The sequence below is a fragment of the Lepisosteus oculatus genome, chromosome 15, assembly GCF_040954835.1.
Source record: "Lepisosteus oculatus isolate fLepOcu1 chromosome 15, fLepOcu1.hap2, whole genome shotgun sequence".
Taxonomy (NCBI): Eukaryota; Metazoa; Chordata; class Actinopteri; order Semionotiformes; family Lepisosteidae; genus Lepisosteus; species Lepisosteus oculatus.
In genome coordinates this window covers 14197567-14211933 of record NC_090710.1, presented here as the reverse complement: position 1 = coordinate 14211933, position 14367 = coordinate 14197567, and the positions used below count along the sequence as shown (strand labels likewise).

The 14367-nt window shown below is 33.8% G+C and overlaps 1 protein-coding gene across 5 annotated transcripts in view; it reads right to left on the bottom strand.

Moving 5' to 3' along the window:
- Nucleotides 1-14367, bottom strand: part of LOC102697182 (protein diaphanous homolog 3) — a 461123-nt gene that overhangs the window by 398304 nt on the left and 48452 nt on the right. For 4 of the 5 annotated variants that reach the window (XM_069178992.1, XM_069178995.1, XM_069178996.1 and 1 more), the window contains exons 2-3: nucleotides 9831-9863; nucleotides 1444-1617 (exon numbers count right to left, since the gene is read on the bottom strand). In XM_069178992.1, the coding sequence (XP_069035093.1) occupies nucleotides 1444-1617; nucleotides 9831-9863 (207 nt within the window). The remainder of the gene's footprint in view (nucleotides 1-1443; nucleotides 1618-9830; nucleotides 9864-14367) is intronic. The other variant, XM_069178994.1, reaches the window with a different exon arrangement.

Below are 14367 nucleotides of genomic sequence, written 5' to 3'. Positions count from 1 at the left end.
CAATTTAGCAATTTTCCACATTTTAATATAGTTCAAAGCTGCATGCTTCATCTCATCTTACACGTGCAGTAGTTAATATGCAAAAATGAAATGTTAATTAATGACAATAAGAGCCAAGATGCCTGTGATTAAGAAATTATCTTTGTAATTCTGATTCAAGAAAACGAAAACACTGAAAATTAGTCTTCAGATATTTTTGCATGCCCAATAAGAACTATTAATGACCAAAAAACAGAACAAAAGGTAGTAATAAATTAACTTAAAACTTAAATCTTTATGTGCCTCTCTCTGTGTGCAGACATTTTTCATTGGGGAGAAAAAAATATATTTTGCATTTTAAGCTAAATAAAAAGGGATGTGCATGGAGGAGCTGGAGTTTCTGCAGCTGGCCCTTAATCTACTCAGATAAAGAAACCTAAACATAAGTGAGGAATACATGCAGGTCAGAGGCTGATACGAAAGTTTCAAGAAGCTCCCGGAAATGACCGTAAGTTATGATGTGGTAGGCTGAGGGTGCAATGATGTGGGAGAGTGTATGACTACACCTGAGAGAAAAGGAGGCTGGAGTGGGCAAATTTTGCTCAACCAAAGTGCATCACATGTTTAACATCAGTTCAGAGGGCAATCTTACCTTTGGAGGATTATGTATTTAATGAAAACAGTCATGTTTACCCTAGTAGAGATTTTGATAACATTATATGGATCAAAGTTAGGAACTAGTGCAAGATGTTTAAGTAACAGGACTCTGAGAAACCGCTTCTATTGTAAATAACTGCAAATAGCAGTACAGTAGACTTGCTTTTTATGCAAAATATTTTAACACAAATTAGTGTATATGCGGTTGGCAATGAAAAAATAAATGAAAAATGAAATAATGTGGGAAAAATCAAATTCATCATTACTATATTCACTAGGAGATTATGGTGAGTGTTCCCTGCATTTTATTATTAAACTTTATTTAATCTATTTTGCATACCATATATTACTGTATTTGCTGGATTACTGTTTATACACACATACTAATACACTTCAGATTAATTTTATTTGTTCAAGGGAGGGGAATAGAAGGGTCTAAGGGAGGGTGTCCTGATTATACGCAATTTTGGGTATACGCACTGTAAGGAACCTACCACACAAAAAGCAAGTCTAATGTAGTTTGTTTTGTCTTATGGGTGTCTTAAAATAAACCCTGTTAATTTATTTCTCCAGCTTCAAGTTGTTTACAGAAAACAAAAGGCCACATGATTTGTATTAATAAAATAACTTATTAGGACAGGAATTCTAACATAATGTTTACAATATTAACTGACTTTACAACTGTTCATTACAGCTGACTTCTGTGCTTGACCAACCCCTAATGAACCCTTCCCCCAGCCCCACCCCAGTCTTAGGACTGGGTTTCGGTTACCTGAACATTTTAAGGAAAAAAAACGGGGTAATTACCATCATCTTTTCAAAGAGTGCAAGGATTTCTTTCTCCGACATCAGTTTGGAAGAGAAGTCCTCAAACTCTTCAGAGACAGCCGACCAGTCACTGGACGAGCAGTGCTTCACATGAGGAATATTTGGTCGTTCCTTTTTGCTGCCTGGCATGCGAATACTGGCAAATCTGTCCAGCTAAAAAAGGAAATTAAGAACATAATATGCTAAGGTTGTGAAAATTCTTTGCAAAAAACACACACTAACTTATATACAAAATTAGAGGACCACCTTTATTCTAGTTGGATTTCTTATGAATTGGGTATATATCAAGTTTCATTTCCAAAACATTTCTAAAGTATTGCAGAATTATTTGGGAGCTACAATATAATACGTAATATGAAAAGTAAGTTCAGACAGCAACACAAAATGTTTGCTTCATCCTCCATGTGGGAAGCATCATACATTAAAAAGACAATGTGAAAGCCTGGAGAAATACAAAACACTTTAGTCATTCACAGAATTTAATGTTAATTAACAAAAGCTCCTCTCTCCCAGCTTTTGTCCTCCTATGCTACATTACCTTTGCTTACTGCCTTGTCTTTCTCACACCTGAAGAAGACTCCACAGGCGAAACATTGTTTTCTTTCTTCTCTTTTCAGCATGGAATAAACCTATTACTTGTTCCTTTGCAGCCTACGCATGCTGATGCAGCTACCCACCTGAACTAAGTATAAGATTGGTCTTTTTTATCTAAAATGTAAGAAAAACATGCCACAATTTTATGTTTACTGAATTTTATAACAACTAAAAAGGGAAATAATTTTAACTGGATTAGCCCTGTCAAAAGACATTTGCCCTTATGATTCTCTAGCTATGGGGGTATTCTATTGAAATGTCATTTGAAGGTGATAAGGTAGGTGGTTAATTTTCCAGTGTTAGCATGCATTGGGTCTGTAAATTACTAACACTTATCTTCAAGGATAAGTTAAATGAGCATCCTATTGAGCATTATCTCAGGAAGAGTAATCTCTCAGATAATCTATGGTGACACTAATGTAGAATTAATGAAATACAACTGTAGCAACTTCAGTATTTTATCTACATTTGGAGACTAGAATGTTAACAAGAGAACATTACACATATGTCTAAATAATCTATTACTGTTTCTCATTTGTAAGGTTTGTCTTTAGAAAAAAGTGGTTAGGTACTTTTCCACAATAATGGACATATGCCAACAAAACAGTACATTTTATTGTTTACAGTAAAAATGATCAATTAGAAATTTACCAAAAGGGTAAGTGCTTCATTTATTTATTTATTGATAATGGTACACTGGTAATATGAGTTTGATATGCTTCTGAAAATTGTGTACCTAAAAGGTCATGGAAATAAATTTTCTCTTAACACTTGCACAAAGCATGAACATTTATCAAAGGTCTCAGACTTCTCTATGACATTACTATCCTTGGAATTAGCCTGTTTTTGAACTGGTGCATTTTGCAAATGTGAGAAGGCTATTTTAAAAGAGAAGCAAGAATTAAATTACATGGAGAAATGTAACTTATTTTTGTAAAGTAAACTGCATTTGTCCATTCTTACATCTTCTGAATTATTGTACATATATGATATCTGCAAAGACAATTCCAGGCTTCAGAAATATATATCACTGTGATCCAACCCCTTCTCCAATGTGATACCTAAGCCAGCACAGAATCTATAATAAACACATAAATTGTACAATGAAAAATCTGGACAATTTTACTTAGTAAAAATACTTCTGAAGAATATTTAACTATAATTATTTAAATCACAACAAGGCTATTTCCAGTCTTTACTACGACAGCACAAAATTCCACAGTATCATAAAGGCTTGCACATCTTCATTTCCTTTTCAAACTGCTTGAGTTGTGCATGTGACATGTAGCCCTCAAAGCTATTTTTTTTAAATGGAGAACTGCTTGTTGATACTATAGTGTCAAGTATACTACAAATCTCCAAGATAGTGTTATGACTTAGCACTTAATTTCAAGTCTTGCAAGCAAGTACTGTATATCAGGTCTACAGAATGAATAATGTGTACAAATATTAAACAATCAAAGATAACACCACAGTACAGGAAAAATTCTGTAGGAACAGGAAAAAGACAACTTGCTGATTATTATTTAAAATAAAGTTATATTTAAAAAATGTCTGGTTGTCGAAGACAAAGTGCATTCATTTTGAAATTAATAACTCGCCCCCATATAATTGTCCTAAAAACCTACAAATAAATATCTATTTGATACAAAATTAAGTAAAACAATGTTTCAAGTGCTGTTTAAACATTAGTTTCATCCCTAATTCACAACTGTGAAAATAAAGTCTAGCCAAATAACCTTTGAGGTATGACATTTTAAGTAACAGATCTTTGCCTGTAGAAAACTTTGGAGCCATCTGTATAAAATGAGAACATATTTAAAACCTTCACACCAAGAAAATCAAAGGTAGGTGTACATGATTGTGTGTGATTAAAAGGCACACAGGTGTTATACTTTTAATTACACTGCATATATGACACAGCTTCTAAGTGATGCTATACATTAATTTTCATATGTATATGTATAACCTAATATTTAGGGTTCAGGTGGGTAGCACCTGAAGAAGGCTCCACGGCCGAAACGTTGTGTTCTCTTTCTTCTTTTTTTCAGCATGGAATAAACCTATTACTTGTTCCTAATATTTAGGGTTCCTGATATGTCTTGATACACATATGCTCTTACATAGTTAGCAGATTCCCTAAAGATGATGATGATGATGATCATGATTCAGAATCATCCACCCACTTTGGGTGGGGAAACCCGAGCCTATCCTAGCCACTAACAGGTACAATGCTAACCACTGCTCGCACAGGCCACCCAATTCACCATCATCTGGTTTGAAAGAGATGAAAGCCCAGAGTACTAACAAAGGATTATGTTTTCTGGTGAACTTATTAGATTTAGGGCAACTAATAGACTATAGATCTGAATGATCATTTTTGTAAATTATAATTTCACTGCACTGCATTTTACTGACTACACTGTGGGACATGCTTAAAGCAATAATAAGGGCCTAACAAATGATTCAGTCCATTTCCTGCTTCATATGTTTAGAACTGAACTATCTGCTGCAACTGTGGATCCCTATCACAGTGATGCTTTGCTTATAAAACACTATTTTCACACATTAAATGTTTTCATTGCAAATAAATTAAGTTTAAATTTCCATAAAGTTAAAAAATCCATAAAACATAATTTCTGTTAAAATGACTTTGGAAATTTTTATTCTAATAATCAATTATTATATTAATTAATACATAAAAATTAAACACAAGATCAACCATTTAAATGGCCAAAAATCAGATGGAGATTTGGTAAAAAAAAAACTAATAAACACAAAACTGATGTATGGTATGTTTTTTAGCCTCACCTCGGATGCCTTATGAAGACTAGGCTCCAAATCTCCCATCAATAAGAATGCCAGTTATAATTTAAATAAAAAATGTTTACCTTTTATGTGATCTTTAGATCCAGAAAGCTCCCTGATGTTTACCTTAATAAACATTTCATGATACAAGCATATATATATATACACAATTTCCTCAAGATTACTGCACCTCAAAAACCAAGATGTATGAAATAGTCTAGGAATTATTTTAAAAGCTTGTAGCTTGTATTATTGCAAGTAGAAAATAATAAGACTGAATTCAGGATTAATTGGAGATGGGCTTTAAAACCCATGCATTTGGTTTAACATTTAATTAAATTTGTTTTAACAGGCAAAAAAAGACAAAAGGTAGCAGATGAGGATTTGTTGTTCTCCTTCTTATGAAATTACACCCTCAAAATCAGGTAAATAAAAAGTCAATATTTCTAAATAGTTTTCATTAGTTCTCAAACTTTGGCATGCAGATGGAAGCTATTATTGCTACTGGATATTATAATGCATGGATTCCATTACAAACACGGCAGTGCACAAGTTTGCACATCCATAAGGATGGATGAATGGACTTGATTAAATATTGTTCACATTACTTGATTTTCCCTGTAGTTTCAAGGGAGAATAACTAAAACATTAAAAAAACAAAATTGTTATACTGCATACTTGAACAGTATAACATAGAATTCCCACAAAAGGCCTGGATTAAAGTCTCAAGACCTTCAATATAGCAATGAGGTCAGAAAGTTTCCCCTACTTCTGATTTCCAATAAATGTGTTGACAAGTGCATTTAAGAATACAACCTGAAAATACAGCATCATGAAAAGTATTTGCCCCCTTCCTGATTTCCTCTATTATTGCAGATTTGTGACTGTTGTGATTTGTGAATGTTTTCAGGTCTTCAACCGAAATCTAAAATTAGATAAAGGGAACCAGAGTGGAAAAAATGCCACTTTTTTTACTTCTTTCATTTATTTAATGAACAAAGTTATCTGCACTGTGTGGGAAAAGTAAAAGTTAAATCAACCCAATTAAAGGAATAACTTAGAGTCAGCTGATTGAACACAGCCAGGCTTGATTACAGCCAGCCCTCTCACTTATTTTGACCCTTACCATCAGAGTCAAGTTGCCAGCACAATGATTCAACGAGCACATTATGCTACGATAAATGGAAATTCCTGAAGAGATCAGACAAAAAGTTGTTTATATCTATCTGGAAAGGGTTACAAAGCCATTTCTAAGGCTCTGGGACTCCACAGAACCACAGTGAGAGCCATAATCTCCAAATGGAGAACACTTACAGTGTGAATCTTCCCAGGAGTGGCCAACCTGCCAAAGTTTTTCTAAGATCACAGCATAAAATCATCCAGAAAGTTACAAAGGATCCTAAAAAAACATTCAAAGAACTGTTCATAACTCCACAATCAGAAAGAGACAGTGCAAAAATTGGCTTCATGGGAGAGTAGCAAGGCAGAAACCACTGCTAACCAAGAAAAACAGAAATGCCCATCTCTCATTTGCCAAAAAGCACCTGGATGATCACCAAACCTTTCAGGAGAATGTTATATGGACAGATGAGTCAAAAGTGGAACATTTTGGATGACATGAGTCCCATTATGTCTGGCGTAAAGCAAACACAGCATTCCACAGTAAGAACATCACACCAAAAGTCAAACATGATGGTGGTAGTGTGATGGTGTGGGGATGCTTTGCTGCCTCAGGACCTGGAAGACTTGCCATAATTGAGGGAACCATGAATTCTGCTCTGTATCAGAAAATTCTTAAGGAGAAATTCTTAAGGAGAACTGAGCTGAAGCACAGTTGGGTCATGCAGCAAGATAATGATCCAAAACACAAAACCAAGTCCACATCAGAATGGCGGAAAATAATCAAAATTAAAGTTTTGTAGTGGCCTAGTCAAGTCCAGACCTAAACTCAATAGAGATGCTGTGGCAGGACCTGAAACGAGCAGTTCATGCTTGAAAATCTACTAATGTTTCTTAATTAAAGCAGCTCTGCGAGGAAAAGCGGGCTAAAATTCCTCCACAGCGATATGAAAGAATTATAGGAAGTGTTTGGTTGTAGTCATTGCAGGTAAAAGTGGTGCAACCAGTTTATATATGGGGATATGGGTGTTGGATAACTTTATTAAGTAAGTGAAATAGTCATAAAAAATGTGTTATTTGTTCACTCAGGTTCCCTTTATCTAATATTAGATTTTGTCTAAAGATCCGAAAACATCCAGTGAGACAAATATGCAATAATAGAGGAAATCAGGAAGGGGGCAAATACTTCCAAGTAGTCAATCCAACTGGATACGGTTGCTTTCTTAAAAATCTAAAAATGTTATATAGTATACATTATAATAATGTTATAATAGCATTGCTCCAGTAAAAATCATATTTCTTATAAATAATTTAAGTTAAGAAAACACAAGAGTCACACCCCTGTAGCGAGTATTTTGTAAATCCTCCCTTAGCAGGAACCGCACTGACTAGACGCATGAGGTTCTGGAACTTCAGAGAGGATATTTTTAAACTTTCCTTCATGTAGAATTGCACTAAATCCTCCAGATTCTTTGGTCTCCATCTGCCATCTTGAGAGTAAGAATCACAGGATGAAATGAATTGAGGTCTGCAGATTGAGGTGGCCAGTCAATAACATTTTTTTTGTGTGCAATTAACTATTCCTTTATTGATTTGAATGACTGTGATTCTGGAATGTCCAATTTCAGCTATACTCGAGCTTCTTGGCAGAAAGAGACACGTGTCTGGCCAAAATGTCTTGATACATGCTGAACTTCATTATTTCCCTTATCTTGACTAGGGCTCCAGGACCCGTAGATGCAAATTAACTCCAAAACAAAATAAGAGCCTCCAAATGTTTCACTGCCAGCATAAGCGTTTTCTCATGCTCACATTTTTTACGCCAAAAATGACCAAAAGGCTCAATTTTCATTTAATCTGACCATAAGACATTGTTCCAATTGTCATTCAAATGAGAAGTTTGAGTCCCCTCTTTTAGTGGTTTTCCACCAAAAGAGGCTTTTCCTTACAATCCTGCTATGAATACCAGTCAAGCAGAAACTGAACTTTTTTTTGACACTTCATATCCTGAAGATGCCAGTGAGTATTGGAGATATGTATTGGTGTGTATTGTGTATTGGAGATGGCTGCAATGGTAGATAATCACCTAGTAATTAATAAAAAATGTTGAAATGATTTAACTCGCAATTCCATTAACTTATTTCCTCAATGAGTTCCAAATAATGAACAGTGCCTCTATAGCAAAAAGAACAACGATAGGATGGGCATTTTACTGTAGTAGTGTCCTGCCTTCACAGTTACTCAGGTAACTCTGGTCTTCTTTGAAAGTGTGCAACTTAAGTGTAAGGATAACTGTATACAACTTTCCAAATTTAGCAGCAAATGCAAGAGATTTTTCTGGACTGCTTCACAATGTTGTGGGTAGCAGTAGGTCCAGATTGTGAGTTTATTTACGCCATAAAGAATAATTTCAGTCAGTCTAGGTACTGCAATAAATCAAACTAAGTAAACAGTGAAGAGTATCACTTGTTTAATATTTAAATTAATCAGATAGGTCAATTGAGAATACATTCTCATTTACAATTATATCCTAGAGGCCTATTTACACAGTCTGAGTATTATTGGTGCAATCTGAATGAAATACTTCTCTCAATTGTACAAAATCAGTGTCCCACATGGGATTTGAACCCAAGATCCTCCAGTCAAAAATCCACATACATGTATTTCAGAGGTTTAAATAAGGAGACTTCCAATAATACAGTGGTGTGAAAAAGTGTTTGTCCTGATTTCTTATTTTTTTGCATGTTTATCACACTGAAATGTTTCAGATCATCAAACAAGTTGAAATATTAGATAAAGATAACACAAGTAAACACAAAATGCAGTTTTTAAATGAAGCTTTTTATCACTTTTTCACACCACTGTACATGCACTTACTCATAATACTGTAGATGAATAGGAGCTTAGCACGTTACTATTAGTCTGTATGTAAAAAAATCGAATGCACTACAGTGGGTACAAAGTACAATATTGCACAAAGTAATACTTTTTATCTTCCTTGTCTTAGTTTCATTGTCAAAAAAGGAGCACTCAACATTCAAACAGAAAACAATGCAAATGAACAGAAAAAACATCAGACCATGCTATGACAGGTTTCATGCAATTATTAAATTGCAAAGCAAGCACACATGCATGTTAAGACTGCATAAAACTGAAAAAATGATAATTTCTAAAAGTCATTAGTTTTATACCAAAACAGGTTATTTTGTATTGTATTATCAGCCCAGACAGATATAAGATACATACACCATAACTTCAGGTGCATCAGAAACTAGACACTGAGTGTCATATTGGCCTCAAAACTATCATACATTTACAATTATCTATGACATAATCCATTTGCTTCACTGATGCAAAGATCTCACTACAATCGGTCAAGGTATGACCACAAGGCAACTCATTTACAGCATGATTTTATTTGTTAGCATTCAACTTCTGCTATGTGACAGAGTTCAATAGCACTTAAAATGAAATTAAAAATTAACTTTAAAAAATAAAAAGATACTTTAAAGCATTTACATCCAACAAGGCAAAAAAGGTAACATTCTGTCTGACATTGGCAAGACACACTCTCTGCCTTCTACTAATGGAAGAATTATGGACGAAGTAGAATTACTGGAATGTGTAAAAGTTATCACACAAATGCAGTAAATTATTTAAAAAACATTTGGTGCTAAAGAGCTAATCGCATAATTTCTAATAGGTGAAAAAAGTGTCCATTTAAGATTTAACTCAAGTTATGAACTGGGCTTTGGAACATCTCATTCACAATTGTAGGACTGAGTGTAGCATTTAGCTTTAAACATGCTGTTAGAATATTAGTGTGAAGAAAAAATAAATCTTACCACATCATCTGTCAATGTTCTAATATTTAAGTTCTACAAATGGAAAGAAAAAGTTCATCAGAATCCTTACTATTCATATCTGATAGCAACAATATTTAATCATCAGAACATACTATATCACAGCATACTGAGCTTGGAGACAAAGTACATTTAATGGTTACAGGTTTCAGCAGGTTGATAACTTAAGAAACTTCACGTTCTGAAAATCATTTACTTTATTATTACTGTTACAGAAAAAAGTTCTAGCTAATTATCTTTGTCATCAATTTATCAATACCATCCAAAGGCCTCACTAATATAAAGTGCTATATATCAACTAATAATTTTAAATATCTGAAACTTGTGTACATCTGCATTTGTACTTCACTTGAACTTCATCACAAAACTTGATGATGGACACTTTCCTGCAGTATTGCCATGCCTTCACGATTACTCAGCAACTTTTGGTCCTAGAAAGTTTACAACTTCAGTATAAGAATAAATGTACTCAATTTTTCTTCACTTCTTGTAGGACTGCTTCACAATGTGGTGGATAGCAAGACACAAAGATTGAGTTTCCCCCCCCAATCAAGAATACCTTCTCTCAGTCTACTGTAGATACTGTAGTAAATTGAACTGTAAGTAATCAGTGAAGAGAATCACTTGTCTAATCTTTAATTTAATCAGATAAGTCAATGGAGATGGCTCATTTACAATGACAACGCAGAGATCCATTTACACAGTATGAGTATTATTGGTGCAATCTGAAATACCTTACTCTGTACAAATGTGTCCCACATGGGACATGAACACATGATCCTTCAGTCTAGAATCCATATACATGTGTTTCAGAAGTGTGTAGTACTGTATGTCTTTCACTGGCTGGGCACCTCTAATGCAGACTTTTTTGATCCATTACCCTGAAGGGTTTAGAACCTCACTTTTAAAAATGTATGTTCTAATCTATATTTCCAGAATAACAAGTGTGCAGTTAGACAGGATAATCACAAAAGAAAACCTCAGCATCTCCCAGTTGGAAAAAAAGAACAGAAAAAAATAACATAAGGAAATTAACAGCAAACAAATATAGCTTGTACAGATAAGCCAAATTGCTATGGTAGACCTTTTGTATATGTAAATGTGTTCATTATTAAATTAGCCCAGAATTAATGCTAAGAAACTTTAAACATTTAAAGCTTATCCAACTGTACAACCTTTATACCAGGAAAGAAGCTTTTTAGTTTTTTTCCTAGATCAGAAACATTACCTAGCCCATTATATCGCATGCAATCATCTCCAATTTGATAGTCCCTAAAAAAGACTGTTACCGTGCAGAAAGAAAACATTACATTTGTGTGTCTGTGAAGAAAAAAACTATCTGAATTAATCATAATGATTTGCACAGCACGACAGACTTCTGCAGTTATATGATAATTTCAGAAAACCAACTAGTAAGTTCATTTCAAGTTTCCATGCCACCCATAAATTTCAAAATCTGGTTAGCAAAACATTGTGATTATCTAACTGCTGCTGGCATTATAATAGTTTAATTGAAGTTAAAAAATCAGTCACCACCTATCACCTAAGTCATCTCCTATGTTTTGAATGCAAAAACAAATGCACTGAGCTTTCCATGTACAGTATATGCAGTCGGTCACATTTCTTAAAGGAAAACAATTTTTAGTTTTTGAGCTTTGGAAAAAAGAACCCACAAATACAAAGTTTGTAACTTAACAGAGGTTGGATACAGTCCACCATTATGTAAAGACAGTAAATATAGATCAACCTTATATTTCATATAACCCTATTAAAGCCTTTTGCCCCCCCACCTAATCACTAAAAATAATTTGATCTTCAAGTACAAAACAATTTAGCCAAAGAAGCAACTGTCTGACCCTTAAACATTGCAACGCAGGTGTCCACAGTCTGTAAAGAATGCATTCAGGCCAGACAAACACCACTCAGCAAAGTTAACTTCACTCAAAGATTATGTCTACATCTTCAAAAAGTTTGAGCTGTATATTTATAACTGATTCACAACTGAACTCTAGAAAATGAAAACAAGGCATATTAATTTAAAAAGTTATATTCAACCCACCATTCATTTACATACTTATAAGACTTTTTTAAAGATAATTTTAAGTTGGAAAAACCGATTTCATGAAAAAATTAAAAATTGAATGCACATACTATATATACATTGTTCTTATACAAGTAAAGATATATGGACAGGTTCTTAAATCTTAGCATTCCAAACTAGGAAATTCCAATGGGATACAAGAACAGATCAGGAAGCTTTCTTGGGATTAAAAGAAAGAAAGTGGTATAGGTGAACATTTATATACCAAGTCTTTAGAACTGTTCGGCCTAACATTTTTTCCCCATTTTCAAGTAGCAGGTTTTGCACACAGAATGAAGATTGTATAAAATATTCTAGACAGAAAAGATCCAGACACTACATTTTCTATAATAGCACACAACTATTGATGAAGGCTAATGGACCAATTTGGTTTTGTACAAGGGAATATCCTTATGTAAGCACAAACTGCAAATCTGAGAAGATAATCAATATTTTAGCCTTTTATTAACATAATATCCACAAGCCAAAGCATAAAAAAGTTCATCCTGTCAATTCTTACAGTAACGGCTAATCTCAAACTCTATGCTTCGAAGATTTAATAAATCATAAAAAAATCCTTTTCTGTGAAGTGTCGAAATGTAAATTTGCCTTCATTCGGATCAATTCACCAATTATGAAACCAAGAGAGAATTATGAACCCTTAATTACAGACAGATGGCAGCATATATTTTCCATATGGATTTTGACAGTTATAAAATTTTATTCTACAGGATAGCAGTTTTGGAAACAAAAATCAATGGACAAAAATAAGAAGATTCAGTGCAATCAAAAGCAGAAAGTATCCAGGGCAATTAAAAACATATCAAATGTTGCATCCTTTACAGTTCAGGTCATTCTTTATTGGAAGGTAGTGTGGTACAGGTCAGCCTGGTTAGAGTAGCCAGACAGAGGGTTTTATTTTTGTCACGAATTATTGAAGTTCTGTGATAGCTGAAGAAGTTCAGCACTCTTAGAAATAACTCATACACAAAGTTACTATGATTTCTCTTGATGTCTGTACAAACAAACGTTTTTACATTTTGAGTCAGTTTTTCTACATTCACTGAAATGTGTGGAAACACTGGTGACCATGACAATACCCTATGAAAAAGAAATCCAAACAAAAGGTTTTATAAGACAACATAGCCAGAGCTATTTTCTGCTCAGTAGTCCCATTTAATAATTTTTTCAAGTGTTACAGTGTACCCTGATGATACACGACAATCTTTTCTGAGATCTATATTTGTGATGAGACCATTACAAATTTCAGGTGTCCTTCTTTACTCTAAGTTTAAAATTGTACGTGTGATTAATTCAGACTCTTGAGCAGGTCATTCAGAAATAACCAAGTTATTGAATACTCAGCTTAGTGAGTCCACCATCAGTCTTACTTCATTAATGAAGTCAAAACAAATCAGCACGGCTCAGCGTAAACATGTGGTGGGAGTGATCAATCAAGGAGAAAGCTGAATTGGAAATAGACTGCACACCTAATCTGAACAAGACCCTTTTTTAATTAGTTTGAAGGAAAGAGGAAAAAGTCAAAGTGTCAGACATGAAAATTGTTACAAAATTGTATTATCAGCTGTGCATAACAGTACTTATCATTGACATGCTGTGACTAATGTGTATATACACTCTTTTTTCCTCTTTATTAATAAGAAAAGCCTATGGTACTTTCACTGCAAGTTTCACTGTACCTTTAAACATAGACTGAACACTTCTTAAACTGCAGTTAAACAGTCAGAAATTACTTTAAACAATATTATACATCCTAAAGGATTTGGTATTACACATTTTTACCAATCATACACTGCATAAGTTGATCTTGTGGTTACTGCAGTGATCAGTACTAAACTAGGACACATTAGTGACAATCAAGGACTATGTGCTCAACAGAGGTAAACCTAAATAATGCAAGATGATAATGAAGAGTAATAAAATTCCTTCATGTTAGAATACTGGTAATCACAAATAATACAATATTGTTCTCATTATTATTCTATGCTGTAATAGAAACAAAGAGTAAGAAATTAGTCCCCAACTGGTGCTCTACTATTTAGAATACAACTTAATACGGACTTTAGATTACAATTGAGTCTACAAAGTATACAATACTTAATGGCCAAAGCACAAAACAGTAAGCATCTCTTTTGTGCTTGATAACTTCAAACAAAAAACTCAGTAACAATAAATACACAGTCACTTGCATATAACTTACACAAATAAATACAGAAATAAAGGCCGGTAGTTTCTGTTTCCACAAATACTCAAAGTTCTTTAATTAAGATATAAGTTAATTCCAAATTTAATTTAGGCAGCACTATTAAAAATATATTATGCAATTTTGACAGAATTGGCTGCTAGCTGAAAGGAATACATAATATTTGTTTTGAAATCCCTCAATTAAAATTATATAAATGTTATTATTGCCGATAT